Source organism: Patiria miniata, unplaced genomic scaffold, assembly GCF_015706575.1.
Source record: "Patiria miniata isolate m_02_andy unplaced genomic scaffold, ASM1570657v1 HiC_scaffold_9, whole genome shotgun sequence".
Classification (NCBI taxonomy): domain Eukaryota; kingdom Metazoa; phylum Echinodermata; class Asteroidea; order Valvatida; family Asterinidae; genus Patiria; species Patiria miniata.
Genome location: NW_024037076.1, coordinates 20375022 through 20396600, shown reverse-complemented (window position 1 = coordinate 20396600; position 21579 = coordinate 20375022). Strand labels below are relative to the sequence as shown.

The following is a 21579-nucleotide window of genomic DNA, read 5'->3' as shown; positions in this document are numbered from 1 at the left end:
GCTTTCGCTGTTCTCGTAGGTCACAGTCGAAACTCGAGTGAAAATTCAATCTATTCGATTGAATGAATTTCACTCTCAAACGTCTGGTTCGTATTATAGTTTCAATCCATTGGAGTGAACCTTCACTCCATCAATGAATTTTCACTCTTCGAATGTCAGAGCGTGGAATTCTTGAATCTTTTCACTTTGTCAAGATCCATCATTAAAATTCATCATCGAATACATTCTTATTTCTAGTCTGGTTCTTTGCTACAATGTCCCTAGAGACAAGTCCTTCACATTGTATCTTGTAGCGGATCAGTTCAAACACTGATGAGATGTAGTTTAGGGAACACAGTCTCAGATTCCATACATATAGCTGCATTGTGTAACTGTATATCATTCTGTATGATCGTGTAGCCACTAATCTTGACACAAACATTATATACTTATATGTATGTTTTCACAAGGAGCTGACGATGCATACCAAAGGTGTTGCCGATGATCAATGCATTATCTACTGATGTTCAGATATATCGTTCATTCAGCCGATTCAGTAAAACTCGTCGGTGCGCCATTATTTTCTTCCTAAGATTGGTATACTTTAATTGCAGGTCCCTCGATAATAATCGCTATCTTTCCCTAGTCATTTTCCGCGCACACCATTTTACCATAATTTTACCGTTCAAGGTATAGCTGGCTCATAAAGGTATAGCTCGTTTTGTCCAAGTGAGCGTAAAATACGCGAGCGCACTGGCGCGTTGTCTAATGGTGATAGTAGCGCTCTGCGACATAAAGACGCCATTCACATCACTTCGTTATTTGATGCAGAATTGGGATATCAAGCATAGAAACCCATAGACTACTATGCTGCTCCAATATTGCTCATACCATTTCGGAAGTTAAAGCTGAAATAATGCGGCCTTTAAACTGCTGTCACATAAAACGTATACTCATTCAGAAATGCCCATCCACTCTTTCCTAATGAAATTCGTACTTCCAAGGCAACACCAGTGCGATGAGAGAAACAATGAACACCAGGGGTGCTCTGACGTGTATTTAATTTGGTCATGCGTAATGTTGATGTAATATATAGCTGGCTGCAATCTTTATGTAAGAGAACTGTGGATATTAGCAAGCATATCAATTAAAACCGCTAACAAATATATACCAATATCCCTTCAGTGTATTTAACGTACCATGTTATTTTTTACACAGGAACATATTAAGGGCGAGTTCTTATTTGTCTGAAACGAATGTAAACTATGAAACATCCAATTTGGCGAAAATATGTCTAAAGTGCACCTTTTAAAACATTTCAAGTGATCCGTGATTTTCCTCATGTAATTAAAGGCACATTTTCTGTATTAATTTTAATGTAAGCCCTAAAACTAATAGCTCACCGAAAATATTTTTGCGTGAAGTTTGCTGAATGACTCACTCTCATGCACTGAAACAGTGAATAATCAAAAACAGGAAATCTACCACAACCCCAAAATACTCAAAATTTTGGCAACTATTGATGCTGAACTTGCAGCTGTAAGACTGATATTTTTGCTTTGAATGATATCACAGTTTTGCTCATGAATATGGGAATTTTCATTAGCACACAAAGGGACCCAAAAACCTTGCAAATGGCAATATGAAGATTGAAAATTAAATTAAATGGGACACCGTGCATTTTCAAAGATTACATTATCGAAATTATATTGTACGGTCCCCTTTAAACTGCATGCAAAAGTGCCATGCTCACAGTGTACTGTATATTACAGCTACGCGGGTAGCATGAGTGGACAGTGTGTTGGTCTCACATTTGCAGTTTTAAACTATTATTAGATAAAATGGCGTCTTTTGAAATTGATCTCTTTCTTAATCAAAGATGGCTTTTACGATTTGTGTGAGGGTCCTTATTGTAAGAGGACCTGGTGAGGATCGCCCTTGCGGCGAAATATTGACATGAGCTAGAGGCGAAGGACGGCGGACGTGTTGAAATGAAGGTAGATCTTGAGACTGTCATTGGGTTTCTCGTTAGCATTTTATTAGCGCCAGTAGCTTGGCATTCAGTGGAGGAATGCACCAGCAGACACACAAACACATGCACACACGTCCCTCCTCCTTCCCGCATGCCGCGCCCGCGCCGCGCGTATCTTGTCAATTTGATCAACTCGGATCGATTCAATCACTCACAATTAACACTGGGGACGTGCCGGCACTGTCGCACGAGTCATTTGCCGTGAAAACCTCCCCAACATGACCAGGCCTTGCAATCGATGTCAATTTATTGCTAGTGAGTTTGACGCTTTCATGAATTGTATGCGGGTGAAGAAAAAAAAATATCGGCAGTTTTCAATGAAATTGGAGGAAAGCAGAAATGTCCGTTCCATGTATACGTACGCATCGTATCGGCAAACCAACTGCTCTTCGTGTATTTCAGCATTCGATTTGAAAACACCAGGTCGTCGTGAAACTGTTCAATCAGTTGACACAGTAAAAAGGAAGCACTGTAACAATCCAAAAATGTTGAACTCTTTACTTTTCTTTGCGTTTCTGATTTTTTTTTTTCACATAATCGTCGAAACGTTTTTATAGTATATTCTTGTCTGTTTCATCGATTGGTTGTTTTTACGAGAATTTAGAAACAAGAACCGAAGCTTTCTCTACTGCCACTCCATTAAAATGTCATCCCACTCGCTAAGAGATTAATACTGTGATGTAACCCGCATAGGAGATAGTTGCATGCATTTGCATATCAATTACTAACCAAATTCTCCAGCTACAGTTAACGTCGCCTATTATATTGGCACAATCAATGATACACCATTTTGGATGCGGCTGATGTCAATTCAATTAGCTTATTTTGAGACGGCTTTAAGTACTCAAACGTAAATTACTTTGCATTAGCATACAGGACTGGCCATTCCGTATACATAAAACCTTCAATTACTAGTTTGTGCATATCGACATTAAACTCTTGTTGTGAACAATATTTGTTAAACCAGGAAAGGTCAAAGAGAAATTTAATGCAAGATGACGTCAAACAACCGCATGTCAGATATATTTCAAACTTATTTTAACAGTGCACAGGTTGTAATTTCTGTATTTTTGTTGTTGTTGTAATGAAGATTTGCTCAGTTGCAAACCAGTATAGGCCCTCGGCAAGAAGATTCTGATGAGCGCTCCTGAAATCGATAGAGTGGCCTTTCGACTAGCTCTGTTATGCAAAACCGGACAATTCGCAGTTTTGTTCGTATCAAAAACATTGCAAGCCAGCAGAAGCGTTTTTTGCTAGTCCGATTTCATGACATGTGCGTTAATTTCAGTCAATATAATTTACACACCCTATCCCTCATTGCCTCGGTTTTGCCTTGTATGTAGGCTCCATTATTAAGGTGGTCAAATGACGTCTTCCTTAACATAGGAGCTTATCATATTGCACATTGCAGTGGTCTGACGCCCAAGGGCCTACACACTTTTTGCTATAATGTTATAGGGTTCAGGTCTAACGGGCTTCCAACTCTGACCTCCCGCTTTATATATTTTTAATGCAAGTCGCCGTCTCAAGGCACAAAGGCCACTCAATCTTAATGCTGAATCCTTAGGAACGGAACTACTTGAAATGCATGGATTTTCCGTCATCACCTATTAATGTTGCAAGGGACTTGCAACGTTGATTTTTTTTTGTAATTACCATACCGCGTGTCACTTCGCTGTGCGCATGCACGGTAAATGGGGGGGGGGGGTGTAGAAGTTGCAAGTAAATTTTGCCGAAACTTTGGACCATTATTTATGTTATCCTGAGACTCGTACTTTTACTCACTCAGTCATTCATTATTTCATCAAGTTCACGTTTGTAAATTCTTTCAAAGGTATCAATTAAATCACGATACCATTTCATTTACCGAATTTGTCAGAGACTAGCATAGCAACCAATCTTGTCACGAGCAAATAGGGCTTCTGTAACATTCACAGTGTAATGAGAATCCATGTCACATAAAAAAAACATACGCCTGCAGTTTTTGTTCTATACGGACTACTTTCACGTGGTATGCCAATAGAATTCTTGTAAATTGTATATCTACTGAAAGTGATTGCCACGATAGAGTGGAACCATTGGAAGTGGTATCAATGTGTTTCTCAACAGCCGTGACTGACGGGGTCATCATTATCGTAGATGCATGATCTGTGCAACGTAGCGTACATATATCTATATCTCCGCTTAGTAGTCCTACTACCCGCAGTGTACATGTACATGTACGTATGGTGCAATGCTTGGACAACCTGTGGTGGCAGAGTGAACGAACGCTGTGTAACCAGCTCATTCAGCCACTACTCGATAATGCGCAACACGTAGTTGGCGCGATTGCATTGCTCACTGCACTATTTGCTGGGCGAGGGTCATGACAGCGGTACTAACACACTGAGTAGGTTCGTTTCTTGGTCAGTTCAAGGGCCATCCTGCTCCCATCGCGCAGAATCCGTGCCTGCGGTGCTTCTACAGGCGTTGCACATTGTGTTTGCTTAATTGTGAATATGTCGTGTTCCTGAAGCTCCATACACGCACCTCCTTCAGTGGTAATACATGTGTTGCTAATGGAGTCATTGAAGTCGTAGATACACGCCATCGATGAAGTCGAGTGGTGAAGCGGCGGCCTGTGTGTGTGTGACCCGCTGAAGGATGACAGGCAAAGGATCAAGAACCACACTGTAACGGCTCAGTAGAGAAGGTGGTCTTGAATAAGATGTAATACCCCAGAGCTAGCACAACAATAGAGCTTGTGGCGAGATTACAACACGTACAGCAACCGACTCGTTTACTGTTTAGTGCTAATCCGTGAATATTTCGATTTTCTTTCAGTGTAGAAGCTCAGTAGATATAGCACGGGAGATCACATACGCTAAGGTTGTCCATAGGGTAGTTGCACTCAAAGTGCTTTCCCGTTAAGGCGGATTCAAGGACGCAATAATGAGGTAATGGGTGCCACGGAATACCAAATGCCTGCCATCACCGCTAAGGTGCTTGTTCTGTTCTTGACATACGTGGTCACAAGATCGAGGGTCGTCGCTGTCCAAAATGAAGCCGCCCCTCGACCGTCTACCAAAAGGGACGTTACTATCACGATGGCGGTGTTGCTTCCGGAATGGCCGCTTATGTACACGGACAGACGTTACCCTTACTTCAAGCAGATGATGTCACCGGCCCTGGACATCGCCCTGGAGAAGTACGACCGCATCGTGCCTGGGGTCTCCAACGTCTCCATTTTTCACGCCAACACGGACTGTGACGTAGCCCTCACTATGATTTCCACCGTAGACATCAGACTCGAATTTCAAGCCGATGTGTATATCGGTCCGGTCTGCGAGTACGCCACATCACCCACAGGTCAATTTTTAGCCCACTGGGGTACACCCTTATTAACTGTCGGGGCACAGGCCCTCGGATATGACAATAAGTACCAATATAAAACCTTAACTCGTCTTCAGGGACCATTTTCGAAAATGGCGAGGTATATACGGGACTACTTTATTTATCAAAATTGGAACAGTACGGCATTCTTGTATGAAGATTCTGACACGAATTACAGGGATTGCCACTTTGGTGCGGGGGCAGCATATTTTGCTCTTAGAGAGAGTGGTTTTCAAACACCAGAGGCGGTCAGCTTTAAGGAAGAAGAACTTGAAGACAGGCAAAATATATTCAGGTGGCTTCAAGACTACATTAGACCACTTGCCAGAAGTAAGTACCATGTGCCATATATAGCTATGCATGTTTATATCCTAACATGAGTTCCTTTTCAGCCAAGTTTCCTTTGATACTCTTTTTGTACATTAATTTTGCGAAACCGTCCCGCGGACAAATGACATGCAAAAGAAAAGAAAAGACTTGCGACAAAGTATCGATAAACATCGTGTTGCAGCCAGCCTTTCACATTGTACACGCAAAAGGCGTGCATGACGATGCAATTTAACTGTTTTTAAGAAAACGTCATTGGAACAAACTGGGTACTACTTGTGTATTTTTAGATGTAGATAACTTGGCTTCCATCATCGGTCAGCTTCCGCATTGCAACAGTGCCTTGACGTGTATATCGACCCGCAGATTTAAGCAGATCTGCTTGTATTTCGAGTATTGAGCTTGACAATACGTGCGGGCATGGTTGCGTGCCTACACGTGTGAATATTTAGGTTAGGTATTCGTCGAGGGTACTCTGTCCTTGGTCCAATAATCAGTACCCAGCCGATATGCTACACACTCCTGGAAAACCTATTGAGTTGGTTCAGTAATTATACTCAGTTCCCCTCACCAGTTGTATAGCTTTTGGCTGATAATAGAGTGATGGTACCCTGACGAACAAGAGTAATTCTTGAATAGTTCTCCACGGATTTAAAGAGTGTCTGCTCATCGGAAGATAACCGACACGTATATTTTCACAAGTTATCTATATTAAATACCTTTCAAAAACAAAAATCCCAAATGAGGTCGGTAGTCTGGTGATCCGAATCCCAGTGTACGGCAAATTGTGCTCATTTCATTTGCGACCGTGTGGAATTTGATCCCAATGTAAATTTAACCCTGGAGTACTGATCTCCAAAATTTAATATACCGTGATTGGCTTCGGCCCTCGGGCGTAATTACGCATCACACTAATGGAAGATGACTTCATTCATTCTCTGCCAAAACAAGATACCCGACCGATTTTAATTCGGCCTTCATTTTACAAAAGGTTATTCTACATGTGCTGCCACTGTCTAGATAATATTTGTCGAATGATAAACATTTAAAAACAACTTCCCATCGTCGTGAAGTTTTGTGAAAACAAAATTGAATGAGAAACAACGATCCAACTTGTTATTGAAATTGTTTCATCAAAGTATAAGTTGAATGTTTTTTCCTCCTGCCCCCCCCCCCCCCCCCCCCAGTCCGGGTCGCGAAAACTCCCAAGTAATCCCGGAAGTGAGTGGATTAATCTTAAAAGTCTCTTGCGGAACACATCCCCAGGCCGGCTATTAAAGAGCTTTAAATTGAATCAGAGGGGCAATTAGCCCGAACAAAAATAACACCCGATAATTGGTTGAGCTAGGGGGGAGGGGAGAGGACCCTACTGGCAACTGTGTGTTGATTGCCATATGTCGCTGGACACGCGACTCTAGAGCTTTCGCCTTTACCGTGCTTCATCTGAGGTTGCTGGCTGCTTACAAACTCGGCTGACGACCCTGCAGGGAATGCATAAGTTGCCATCCGTTTATTCAGCGAGGCGTTGTTTTAGCCCGTGTGGAAGAGAAGTAAAACGAAGTTATTCGATGCTTCCTCTCTAGAATATCTGGGCTTTAAACTCCTCTTCCCTCCATGAGACAGTGAGAGACTTGTACCAATGTAGCTAGTCCGTAAACAACGCGCAACCCTTCTCTTTTTTTTTCGATTGGACCCATATTTCTCATGATGGTATCAAATGACAGTCTTTTGCTGGCATTTATGACAAACACCAACCTGCATTACTTGCCCGACCACATAAATCAACTCGAATTATTTTCTGCGACGTGTCGGACAAGATTTAAACGAGGGCATATTGTCTAGGCCCGGATTTTTTCCCCTGTCTTTATTCAGCCGCCCCTCGCGGCGTGGGACGGGACCTGTTGACTTTAACATGCCGTGAGTGTCGAGAAAACACCGCATCATAAAAGGCTACGGTTGCTTCAGATTCAATCGGCACTCCACTCTTTCACGCAGGCTCTGACTCGGATAGCGTTCTCTTGACGCAGGGTGGGGGGCCTTTGGGGATGGATAAACTCCGAATTTACACTGCACTTTAGTTGGTGCCAAGTGGAAAGCAAATATGTTCCTGTATTCACGCTGCAATTCTACAAATTATGAAAAGGAATTCATTTGTATAATCTGAAGCTCGGGACCTGATGTCATTTTATGCAATAAATCGCGAAAAGGCACGTGTTTAGAGATGTTGATTCAAAATAAATTTCCTTAAGAATCGCATCTCGACATCTGCATATAAACAGCGATGTCTGTCCGCCACATTTTTCTCCATGTTGGTCATTATATGACTTGTTTAGCCTGATGACCAATTGTAGTCGAACAAACTAAACTGATGCGCGCATTTAGGGTCACTCTTGGAAACAGTAACCAACTGTAGCCAAACTATTCTTTTGTCTAAGTAGGCCTACACTGTAACATAAAAAAACCTCTGTATGTCAATTAAGACCATGTCTTTTGAAAAATTTGGTCGAAGCTCACGTGCAACGCATTGATTTAATTTTGTCTTCCCGGTATGTGAGGAGAGCTCGTTGTATCTCCAACCCATCGACGTGGATCAATTTCTATTTGGATTGACACTTTTTTTTCATTCCAATCAGTTAAAACTGAACTTTCAAAGAGATCAATTTTGTGAAAACATTACGGCAAGAAATCCATCCAGGCTACTATTTGCTTGAAGGGTGGGGCCACATGGGACCAAGGACGTTCAGAGTTTTGATTTGAATATAACAAAATCGAAACATTTACTTTCGTGTTATTTTTTTTTAAAGGAAGCGTGTGTTATTTTTTTCTTTTGAAAAAAAATCTTCAGGGAAGTACATAATTTGTGGAGTGGACTGTCTTTTTGACCTAACGAAATGTGAAATGTTTCTTTCAGTTAATGGTGTCATATTTAAAAGTTTGATGTTCGTTTTTGTTTATTTTGAGGCGTTTGGATAGATGTCTTCAGGTAGGGTATAATTGTCGCAATGGGTTGGGTGTTATCTCAGGATTCTTTGTGATCATTTCCGAGTCTTGCTCTTTCAATCCGATGTGAATGCACAACTATTGGTTGATTATTCATAGAGGAATTCGCACCATTGGCAAACAGCTGACAGAATGCTGTTGGGGTGGAGGGGCACGTCTGTTTTCAATTCCTTCCTTCGTTTGATAATTGCCCCTCGGTACATTGCCCATAATACTGACAGACCAAGTTCCTATCGATTTTCTTTCTTCCACTCTGATCGCCTGCAAGACAATGACAGGGGCTAGTATGCTAGTACTTACGGTTGATCAGGAGAGAGCGAGATAAATGATCACCCTGTCACTCAACCAAACGTACAATACATTAGGAATAATACTGATAGTTCCGCGTAGCTGGAATCTGGCAGGTAACCATGTACACGCTGTGCAGCTCGGAAGATCCTTGTTTAATTTGCAAATTGCATTTGTCTTGTTTTGTGTGCATAACGTTAATGCATCTAGATGTCGGTGTGCCGTATGTACCAGCCATATTTTATCCAAATGCACTGGGGAATATGAAACAAAATGATGAAATAATCGTTGTTTGGTTGCCCTGATGGATTAGCATTCATTACCACACGGTGAATTCAACACGGACAATTACAACCCTTATTAGCCTACGTGCATGGTTATTTATATCCAAAAATATATATATTATTTTGCTCCCTGTTGACAAGCAGTAGCAATTTCAATTCCTTTTTAAAATTGTGTCACTTCATCTAGCCTTGGCAACGTAAACAAAAACAAGCCCCTTCCACTTCAGACACTTGTTCACTTTATTTGACCACTTTCTATGAGGCTTACTGAAAACAACTTGTATTCGTCAAACGGTCCACAACAATCACCCGCTCCCAGGTAGCATGGGAACTTCACAACTTTTTTTTCACAGGCGTACATACTACATGACTCTTCGAATACCATAAACAAGAGTTGATTCACAAACACCACCTGGGGGGTTTCCTTACTACCTGCTTCCCTTTGTGTACAAATATTTTGTACACAATTACAAACTCGCTGCGTGTCACTGCTGACATTACTCAATTTTTATTGTTGGCCCTAGTCATCTTCTTTAAAAAGAAAAAAAGAAAGAAAAAAAAGTCCCAATTCTATTGGTATTATTGTTTGGCATTTGAAGCCAGTCGCCATAGTTGATGTAGAGCATCAATGACGCGGGTGGATATGTATAGGCCAAGTTGACCAACCCTACATGTGATTGAAGTTGTCCCTGCAACCGTCTGGCATATGCATCGTGTGAGAAAACACGTCACGCAAGCTGTGACACAATTATTCCTATAACTACGAGGAGAGGCAGTTTTTCAGTGTTGCTTCAATGAACTGAAATTTTACATTGCCTTCTTTCTGACGCCTACCCTGACGGAATCAAACTCCGCAAATTCCATCAATTATAATGCCAACATCTTATTCGATCATCTTTGGCAACTTCTGGGGGGTGTTATGTGTTGAACACGTGACAACATACTGACCATTTATTTTTAAGCAGATCCGAAGGCATCGGATTGTAACTGCTGGATTTATATCAAATTAGACTCGGAGCCAGGGATCACGTTGGGGGAAATTTCTGGTTTATACATCATCACCAGGCCTCCCAATCACCTCTCTGTCAATCCCTCATTCCCTCGCGTCACAAAGACGTCTTTTGCTTTTCCAAATTTAAAAAAGTCGTGATTTCCCTGAAGGCCATACCAGAACCCATGCATTACAATCTACTAAATGCGCGCAAGTCAATCCACGGGTCAGGTGTGTAGTTGACAGACTCCAAATGATCCTGGAGTATCTCTTCATCATCGAATTGCCTCTAGTTGTGTACTTTTGCTTGAAGTATGTTCCAAGACGACAATGGTTCAGTCTTATATGCCTTCGTTGAACAATATTATGAAAAAAATGAACATTATTTAGAGTCAGCAAACCATTATAATAAATTATCTTTCTTGTAAAAAAATACTTTTGGGCTTCGTGTCTCAACTCATCTTCTGTAGTCAATGTTGTATCAGATCATTGAATCAAGGGTGAATTCTTGTGTGATTTGACATGGCAGACATTTGCCAAATGAAGCCTGGAATTCTGCTAAGGCAATTATAATATTAGTTTTATTTTTTGTCACCAAAGGTTTTCTATTTCCAATAAAAGAAAAGTGTGAAATGTTATTGCCATAAAATGCAACCTAATTTTTTTTACATGCAATTGATTGTGGTACTTCTTTAGTATGGATCAAGTTCTCACAAGGCGGTCAAATATGCCGTCTTTGCACTGTAGTTTTTGATGACAATGATATTGATACAGCATTTCCGATTCTTTGTATTATAATGTCCATATATACACTGAACTGGACGTTACATGATGATCTAAACGGGTATGCGTCTATGCGCATCAATTGTTAAGCGTAGTTAATTCTGAATATTTGTCCTCGGTCCACTTGTACATGTATTTGTGGCCATTTTGAACGGACACGTTATTTGCTGCTTCTCTTATTTTGTTTTGCCTGACTTAACATGTTTATCTAGATTGTTATTACCTGGACTTGAAGTAGTTGGGCGCGACGAAAGCGCGAGTCTGTCATGCAGAAATGTCTATGCATGACGTACTGTTGTTTTACCCATATGATTGAACAAAAAAGGTAAAATAATATAGTAAACAAGGAAGACATTGTTATCAGTTGAAGCAGAGGGTGAATAAAGCATTGTATAGCAAAATTGTGTAATTTTTGGATGTTTTTGTCATTTGGAAATCGTTGTGTGGTTTGATGACTATTTTGACCCTGGAGTTACCCTGGAGTCAACAGTTCTTGCTCAACTTCCTTCTGTGGCAATGATCTCTTCCTCTGCGGAGGTTTTGATTTCAATCTTATCAGAGCTGCTTTTATTCCAACTCTGGATAAACTTATCCTATTCTGGTCTTTATTTCAGTTTATAAATGAAACCAAATTTATTGTTTAACAGGACAAGATTTGATCCGTCAAACGAAGGCATTATAATTTAATAATAAAATAAAGGAATTCCCCTCTGGTCTTTCCAGAAACAAACATGCAAAAACAAATTATTATTAGTATTGTTTTCTAGCGTATATGCTCAACTTCACTTGATGTGGTCACATACTCCTCGCAGACAGGTTTTGTCTAACGAACAGTAGTTGAACCGACATGCATGTTGAAACCAGTTGTTGTGTTTTGATGCGTCCACAAACTGACTAGCATGTGTTCCAGTTGCATTAGAGATCGGTCTTCGATCGAATTCCGTCATTTTGATTTTTTGGGGCAGGCACAGTGTTTCATATTATTCCGTTTCCGATATTCATATTGAGTTGGTCGTTGATTATTCGACCGCTATAATGGACACCCATTGTTGTGCTACACTGGACGTTGCAAATGCTTTTTATTAAGAAAATCCACGGGGGAGGGTGCAACAGTCCTCGCTACTTGTTTGTATACTTTCAACGCAAATACGCAATACCATTTGTGATACGCGGGTTCTTGATTAATGAGTCCAGTTATGATCTAGGTAACAAGGTAGTGGCGGTCAGTTGCTGTTGTACTTCACCAAAGAAAATATTTACCATGACGACATGTATAATTGAACCGAACGCGGCAATAGTAACACAATTCGCTTTATTTATCTGCGTCAGGTTGCCGCCCAAAATGGTCATGATTGAAATGGAAAGTAATAACGAGTGTGGGTGGGATTTTGTGAGTTTTGTCTAAACTATTGTTGAATGTTTATTTATTTATTGACTTTTTTTTTATTTATCAACCACATCCTGCAGCGGAAGATTCGCCAGTTATATCTGTAATATACATCTGCATGTCAGATGATGTTTCACACACTGTCATATTCCAATCTGTGCTGTAATTCCATACTAAATTATTTTGTGTTTAGTTTATTGAATACGTATTTGAATTGCTGTTTGTACTGTACATTACCCATGTCGGGTCGTGTTCTGCCCATTATTCGCCATAATGTAATAGTAAACAACTGATTGTGGCCAACTTGTTTGCCTTTGAAGCGGGAATGTTTTGATAAGGAAATTGCGTGGAAATACACAGGTACTTCCAACCAGTGTGTAAACTATCGGCATGATGCATCGGTCGCGTAGATTTCCAGAAAATTACTATTGGATTTGAAGTTTTCTCTGCGCCACCAAAAAAACCGCAGACATGTTACTCGTGCAAATGCATGGCTGATTCCTTGCTCTATGGCTGATTCAACCAGACATGTGAGCAACACAATGCTCATGTGTTCCGACACCCCTATGTTCCGACTGCACATATTCCTATTCCTAACCCTAACCCTAACCGGGAGTAACACAATCTTATGTGCGGGTTGTTGGAACATAGGGGTGTCGGAACAAAGAGCAGTAACCATCAGGAAATACGTGTAAATACATATATACATAGAACACTCGGAGGGTCCATGGTTATTCCGATGCAGCTCCCGTGTATAATGGCTGCAAAGATATTGGCATATAGCAATCACGATATGACATGTGCCCTTGGGCAAGTGTTCTGTGCAGCATGCATGGACATGACTTGATTTGCATGTCTTACGGCGTAAGTTACGATTGCCTCCTTTGCTTTGCGCGGCCTTGCTACTCGCGTTCTCATGTTTATGCGAAATTCTGCTTGCCCCGTCCTGTTTCCCAAACACAGCTATAGTGAATCCCTGTTGTCTTCCGTGATCATCGTGGCATATGTCAACTTCAAACGTACCGAATATTCCTACTACGCTGATATAGATTGGTTGCTAGGTTACCGTGGTCAGAGGTGCGTTTGTTGCGGATACAAAGCAAACACGGATAATGTTCTTTTCTCAAGTCGATTTTTGAGGTGAATAATATTGTATTTCTTTTTCTTCGGATGTATGTCCATAAGTTGTTTCTGCGATGTGCTAACTTTTCAAACGCTGCTTCTGCATAATTGAATAACATGCGTTACCGTCAACGCAAGAACCTATGCTAAACTCATTATTCCGGTTCACCGACTGTACTGCACTCTATATTCGACTCTTATTTCTAGCAAATCGACCGCGTTTTCCGTTCTGGCCCACCTGGGATTACTCCTAGAAAATGAACTTGTATTTGAACTCGTGCATTGTACGTCAGTGAGACCTGGGTGCTGTCCGATTTGATAAACGATGAATCTCTGTTGACAATTATTCGAGTTCGCAAATCGAAAACATGGACAGTAAGAGTTTGTATGTTCTGTGGTGCCTAGAATGCCTTACACTGAATGTATATTTCATGGGACAAGACAATAATTCAACACAATTTCATCCCATTGGGCATCCTCCATGTTTTAAAGCATCAAATATCACATCACGTAATTAAGTTCCTATAGCGACAATACATTCACGGTTTTATTGATTCTATTCATAGAATGAGTTGAATATTGTCTCAAGCCAAGAGTGGAGGATGACATATTACTCGTTAACTTCTGCAAAAAAATGTGTTTTGATTAATGAAGAGGCGAGGCATGGTTGAAAAGACATATACTTCTCTTGTAATGAGAACAGATTTCAAGTCCTCGAATAATATTTGCAATGGACACAATTATAATGTATAGAGTGCATTTTATTGCCTTTTAATAATAACTGACTTGAATTACGTCTAGTGTCTGGTCGTCGCGTCTCCATCTTGAATACGAAGTAGCCGTCGTTATTTTGTTAGGCAAATTCCTTTCAAAGCCCAAAATCCCTGCGGTTTATACGGTGAATATTTTGCGGTAATTTAAATAGGCCTATAACTGTCCTCGGAATCGAAGCATTTCTTAGTGAAATGATGAAAAGCGTTTCACTTGATGGCTGATGAACAATTTCAATTATCTGGCATTAAGGGTTTAGTCGGCATGTGAAGTAATCATTTACGGCAGAGCTACGTATTTACGGTTTATTTAGACAAGGCTCATCCATACTTATCATAACAAAAATAGATAGACTGGAATGTGTATGTTAAGTTATGAAACTTGTGTTATTGATAGAACAGTCAAGCCAGGACGGTACCCTTGTTTACACTCTGTGGATTCGGCGGTCATCTTTGTGGTGATGTTGTTACTTTAATTCAGTAATAATGGATGCACAAACATTCAACTCGGTGCGTATCTCTATGGAACAGAAGCACGAACCTCACTGTATACATGTACATGTACCTTCGATAGACTTTCGCAGCTTTCACAAATAAAACGACGCTTGCTATAAAGCCATAAACCTACCTTAGTCTGTATGGAACTAACATGCGTTATAGTGAGAGCAAAATGACAATGCTAACGGATTTGCATGTAGAATTGATGTTCGCCATTTACAGCTAGACACGCATTATAATAATACCAAGAACGAAGCCATGCGTATTCTGAACACAATTGGACGAGTGCATTCATAGCCAATCATGCGAACGCGGAAACGTTTCGTATAGCTCACGGACCCTAAAGTGGGCCTATCGATTGTGGAATTGTGAAATTCCACTTGTAAATTGTGTAATTGTGTGGTGGTGGAAGGGATAACCAAATTAATTGCTTGTTATGGAGACCAGTTATGTTTTCAGGATTATTCGGTGTTGAAAAGAAATTCACTAGGCTGGATCAATTTTCGTAACGGCATTTGAATGAAACTGATCCGCAAATTGTAACGTGCAGCGATATAGTTTATAAAATGTTTGAAACTTTCTGTTATTGTCAAGTTGCCACAGCTTGTTCCGTGTGATATACTGGTTTATGTGCCTGCATGCAAACAGGCTGTGTACGTAATGGTGTTCGGATATCTCACTTTAAACTAATTACATTGCAAGAACTAGTCCATATCACAGACTGAAACTCTGTCATGATGTTCTACCATTGACCCATACTACATCAATGATGAGTGACCCCATGTGAAAAACAGATACAGGTTTGGGCTTGTAAGCAAAACACAACGATCAAATCAACGATCTTACAGATGGTACTTCTGACAGAAAATGCAAAAATCAGATTTGACATGCATGTAGTACGAGAAGATGGATTTAAATGATTTATTACAGTCATCCTGCTTTGACATTATCACCCCTTAATCTCTTCCAGAAAGTACAGCTTGAATGAATATACAGGCTTTATAACTAATGTCGAAAGGTGTAATGTAGTTGACCGATGAGCTCCATTGGTTTTTGCCAAAAAAAGAAGATATTTTGCAAGGTTGCTTGTATTTTGTGGGAATAAGTTGTTTTTTTACATATCAAATATGAACAAACGTATAGGGATATACGGAATATGGGTATACGGAAGAAATTAAAGAAATTCGCCAGTCAAATCAAGATACATGTGCGTGCTTAAAGTCAACACTTTCCAATCGGTGTTCGCGTTTTGGTTTCAATTTCCTGTCATCGCCTCTATATTAAAAGGAGTGTTATGATGGAAGGAGTTGTACACAAACACACGTATAGGCCTACGTGATATCCGGTGAGCGGTATCTTTGGTTGTATTGCGCTACAATCAAAGACCGGGCCAGGATGTTGATGAGTGTCGCAGATGATAATGCTCTGGTCAGTTTCGACCTTGTATATTTAAACTTCGCGGTTCAGAGATTCCTGTTTCATCATGCAATAGCTTGCATTGGTAGGAAAGACATTAGATTTCTTTAACAAATGAAACGACAGTATTTTTTGTTAGACCATTGTCCAGTGCATCGTAGCATAACCTCGTCGAAATATCAAGCTTTGGAAAAAAGCTGCGTGTTTAGGTAATCGGGCAAAATAGAGGTACAAGCCGTGGTGACGCGTCTCTGGTGGTCAGGAAATGCGGTCCATCAGGCCTATCATGTTTGCAAATATCGTAATGTATGATGTTATATCAAATCTTGTGCTGTGTAGACGTGTGTCTTGAAGACTCAGACATATCTACAGAACCTTTTTTTCTGTCATATTGAACGACAAGGCTCCATTTGTCAGTGCACTTCAACGGCTTGTTGAGTTACTGAATACATTATCCACTTCGTCTTTGGTACTCTTCGCACAATGCAAATATTGATATTGTTTTGGGATGAGGAGGTTCCATCATACTGGTGGTTGCAACTCGTGCTCTAGGCGCTACTTCTTGGCGACGTGTAGGTCAAGGCACTCCATGCATATTATATCCAGTGCTCGCCCTCGCCTTCCCGTAAATCGTGCAATATCTTGCGAGGTACTTCAACCACACAGTTGATGCCTAGTGGTTAAAAGCCCATGGGCTCAAAGGACAGCTCTCTTGCTTCCTGTCGACTCGGCCAACTCGTGTAGAACAAGTAGAAATAGAGATTAAGTGAAGCAGTAGCTGCCACGTTCGCGCTGGGTAAATTGCTTTAGTGCCTTTCAGGTTCGGCTCCGTAAGGACATGTGATGTTTGCACTGCATGACAAAACATGTACTTCAGTCCATAACAATACGAAATTCTTGTGTTTGTCTGTATGTTCAAAGGCTTAACAGGAAGATCGTCCGTGCATTTTTATACGAACTCCAAATAATTTCCCAGGAAGAGTGGGGTTGACATGTCAATCACTTTTGCACAGTAATTCATTTAACCTGTCACATGTTCACCTTCAGAATAATATAATTTGAAGGCAAGTTGTTGTTTAACTTTTAATGATGCCCTTACTGAAAGTGAAAGTGACATAGAAATACGAATGTATTCATCTGAAAGCATATGGGGCAATGATACATGCATCATCGCCATTCATTAACAACAACCTACTGACTTAAAAGTTGATGGGTCCTGTTGTTTTTTCTCCTTGTTGACGATTTGCTTTCCAATCTACTGTCCTTTGGGACTTACAGCGATATATGTTTTTAAAGAAATGAACTTGATACTGATTCAAAGACTACCCTGAGGAGAACAAGATGGCAATATTTGTGTCTGACGCCTGCGCTAATCACCAGCTGTACCAATGTGAAACTGAAACCGTGGTTCTTAATTCATAGTAGGGTTTAATCGATGTACCATCCAAGAATATCACTTTCCTCGCCGACGATTCTGTTATCTTTCTACGCACGTCGCGCTCAAACGTCTGCAGTGGTCGCCTGCAGTGGTTCCATAGTCCAGGCGAGAAGCTCGAGTAGAACTGAACTTTTCATCCTTTTTTTATCGTCCCCAAATCCACGGTCATGTAGTCCGTTGTGACAGAAGTAAACACGATTTTAATCAGTTTCATCGAAGGCATGCACTTTAAACGACGGGGGAGGACGGGGACACATGTTAACAAATCCAGGAAAGGATGAGATGTTGTAGACATTAAGAAACGCGCTGACTACTTCATTTTAAAGTGTAAAAAGACTTTAGTTGTCCACTTGTTTTACTCGCTCTATGATCATGTCCTGCATATTGTGTTACTTTTTTGTCACATCAGAAAAGAACAAGGTTCATGTCAAGTTACAGTGATATATCTCATACGTGATAAGTGGAGTCATGCTAGTCCAAACTCCAAGACATAACATAGCAAATTAAAGTTGATTGATTGCAACTCTCCTCCAACACTAAATACAGAATTTCTCCGCCTGTATCTCATAGCTTAGATTTCACACTCGCTAAAACATACTTGCCGTCTATTAAGCACGTTCTTTATGGCTGATTCGATGGCTATTATCACCCCAAATGTATCCATGCATGTGTATTATCTCTAATTTGATGACGTGTTAATGGAGCACTGTAGCCGTCTAGCTTGCATTCATTCCTGGTGTAGCACCATGTGGGTACACTGTTGCTCGTTAAAAGACATATTAAATGCTTCTGCTTTTTACACCTGGTCACTAAACACTTGACAACAAAAAGTGATCCAACTAGTTTTATTTGAAGCATGTTCATAATCCAACTGATTTTCGTAGCCATGCAATAACACTGCGAATGAAATATTACTCGTAAGCATTATAGAGTTTAAAACGTCTCCCATAAATTGTCCAGTATTTTGTAGTTACATGACTGTTGGGAAGAATGCTGACAGCAATACGCTATCTATATAAGGAAATGTTACGTTGTATTATTCATTTTATTTGCAAATGATATAGACCTAATGGTTTTAATACAGAAAATAAAGTTAATGGTCATTATGTGATAACGCGCGGTGGGTTTCATAAATACGAGACATCATCATGATGGATTTTTTTGTCCTTTGTTTACATTACTGATGGGAAAATGCTAATGAAGGGTTGTGTCCCTTGTTTACACTACTGATGGGCAAAATGCTAATTAAGACCGCAATTATAGTCTGACGCAAACTATCCATCGCGACAAGCTAAGCCAGATGTTTTCGCTTGAAAATTGGGTCGCTGCAGATTTCAGCTGAACTATCCCTACACGGTTGTACTCTATTCTCGTCACCAGGCATTATACCTGACAGAGTTCTTTCCATTACCGCACTTACACATGTCATTCCGAGGCTCCAGACCCATTTATTTTGTGTAGTTGTGATTTCAGACGTGGTGCCCAAGCGTCCGGCCCGCTAGTCGCAAGGAGTGAGTGAGCAAAATTTGTTTACGACATAAGTGTCAGAAGAATATCATTTCTCACTTTGGCAAGTCGACTGCTCTCAAAAGCGTTGAACTGATAAAAAAAAAACCTCAAAATATTCTATGAGATTTGACTTGGATATCAGAATGTATCTGATTAATTGTGTCCTGATCGTAGTTCATTTTTTCCGAGGAGAGAACATGTTTAGCTACTCTAAGTCTTTTTTCCCCATTTTCAGTCATGATGTATGTATACGCTAGTTGAATGTAGTCAATTTTATAGTAAAACCGGATAAGTTGAATTTTTCGTGAATATCTTCTGGATTTTAAATTTTAAACATCTGCAAGAAGTTGGAGCTAACCATCAAAAGAGTTTTGCCAAGTAGGATTTTTTCCTAAGTTTGAATGATTTTTGTTAGAAATAATTTGTTAACGTTCTCGTGTAATCTATGCAGCCACAAAACAGGCTATTTTGAATTAAGCCCCTTTACGGTTTTTGAAATCGATGAGTGGTATTCGTCTAGTAGATTCGAATACAGGTCGTCGAATTTCTGAATCTATTTCCTTGGGGGCTTGAATGAAAACTAATCCCCAGTGACAAGGGTGGCGTGGAACGAGTCGGATCCCATTAGGGCGGGCACTGAAATGTCATTGGCGCCTTTTTATATACATAAAAGGAAGCCTTTCTAAAGCGATTTTTTCCGGAAGGCAGACGCATTAGTTCGTTCGGGGATTCGCCAAAGAAAATTAAACGTTTTAATTTGAAGGGCGTTCGGAGGGGACGTGTGTGTCGAAAAGGGTGCTGCATTTGATTCGCTGACGATTTTATCTGTGCATGTAAAAACTTGCTCCTTGAATGACTTGCCCTATTTCTTGGCCATGTTGTGAATATTAAACACCACTTTAGACGCTGGTCTTTACATAATACATCAATCTGGACGGGTTATGTGTTTGTAATTACAATATGATCAAGCGATGGTTCATTATTTACAACACAAGAATGTCTTTACACTTTAGACAAGGAGAACTCATTTCAACTGAATTTGGAAACGTTATTAATTACCAAACCATATATGAGTATGCGTTGCACTGAAAATGGGCCAAATATCTAAGGTGTATATTTGAATTGTTGGAGGTTGGACGAAAAAGAGGGCATTTTTAAATAAAATGATACTTTATACATAAGCGATATTTTCCTGGGCGACGTTAGGCTTATTTCTTCAATATGGTAATGCTATAACTTTGATATTCCACATTTCTTCCGTCATGTATAGTGAAGACGAGAGAGAGAGCTAATCTGTGTTGGCCCAAGGCGACATATTCAATTTGGTATGGGTGATAACGGAATTAGACAACATGGAAGCCGGACACCGTACCTGTAAGCTCTTAATTTGCTGAAAATTATAGCTGGTACATGAGTAGGACTGTATTGACCAATGAGCGTCAACTGGCATGTGCGTATTGGAGAATTGATGAGTAAGAATTCAACGCATAGTGCCTCCCAAAACCTGGGTATTATCCCAGAAAAATAATTTTGGATTTCCGATCAGTGGAAGAATAACTTGTGTTCGTCCTTTTTGACAGAGACTTCAATGCCTTCTTCAGAACTGCATTACGTATTACTTTCGGAAGTTTTTTTTCCTCTAAAACTTGAAATTTGTTTATGCTTTTGGAAAGTTGTTAATGCGTCACGCGTTGGGTACAGACAGTAATGTTGGTATCTCGTGGGCAGTATAACATTTGGACTAAACAGGACGGAACGGAAGACACATCGAAAAGTATTTCGAGATGTTAGACACTTCATCAGTCATTTATTCTCAAGGCTTCTTTTTCATTATCAGCGGCTCACTAGGCAAAATCCATCAGGCCATGATGTTTTCTCACCTACCGTAAGTAACCGTACGCCATTAGTTGCACTATGTCGCCTCCTTCCATTTTACATTTCACGAGCCGACGCGTTTTGAAGTAAAAGTTGAGGCTGCGACTTCCGCGCTCCTTAGCACTCCAACTTAGCATGCTGATTAAGCTGTCGTTCTCGGGTAACTGAAAACCTCATTGCTGCTGCATGGTCAAGCTTGAAGTCTGCACTCGACTGTTACATTAATTAAAGTTAAAAAGCAACTCCCTATAGACAAATGTGCGTTCTTGTTTGTCTAAAGACTGTAGCCTGCTGTGTTTATTCGAAAGGAATGGGGTTATTACTCATCTATTATATAATAGTTGTCAGGTAGTTAATTAAGAGATATCACTTACAATGGTAATTGTGGATTTAATATGGTTGGAAGTTCTTAACATAAAAAGGGACTGAGTTGAATGAGTGAACTTTCCTAATTATCGTATGGATCGAGAAAAAACCTATATGATGGAGTCACCTAATACCAAAAACG

At 40.3% G+C, this 21579-nt stretch overlaps 1 protein-coding gene across 1 annotated transcript in view; it reads left to right on the top strand.

The window, feature by feature from the left end:
* Window positions 1-4093: 4093 nt before the first annotated feature.
* LOC119720951 (atrial natriuretic peptide receptor 1-like) overlaps window positions 4094-21579 on the top strand; it is a 75341-nt gene continuing 57855 nt past the window's right edge. Inside the window, exon 1 of the mRNA XM_038190819.1 lies at window positions 4094-5713. Within this exon, the coding sequence (XP_038046747.1) occupies window positions 4951-5713 (763 nt within the window). The 5' untranslated portion in view covers window positions 4094-4950. The remainder of the gene's footprint in view (window positions 5714-21579) is intronic.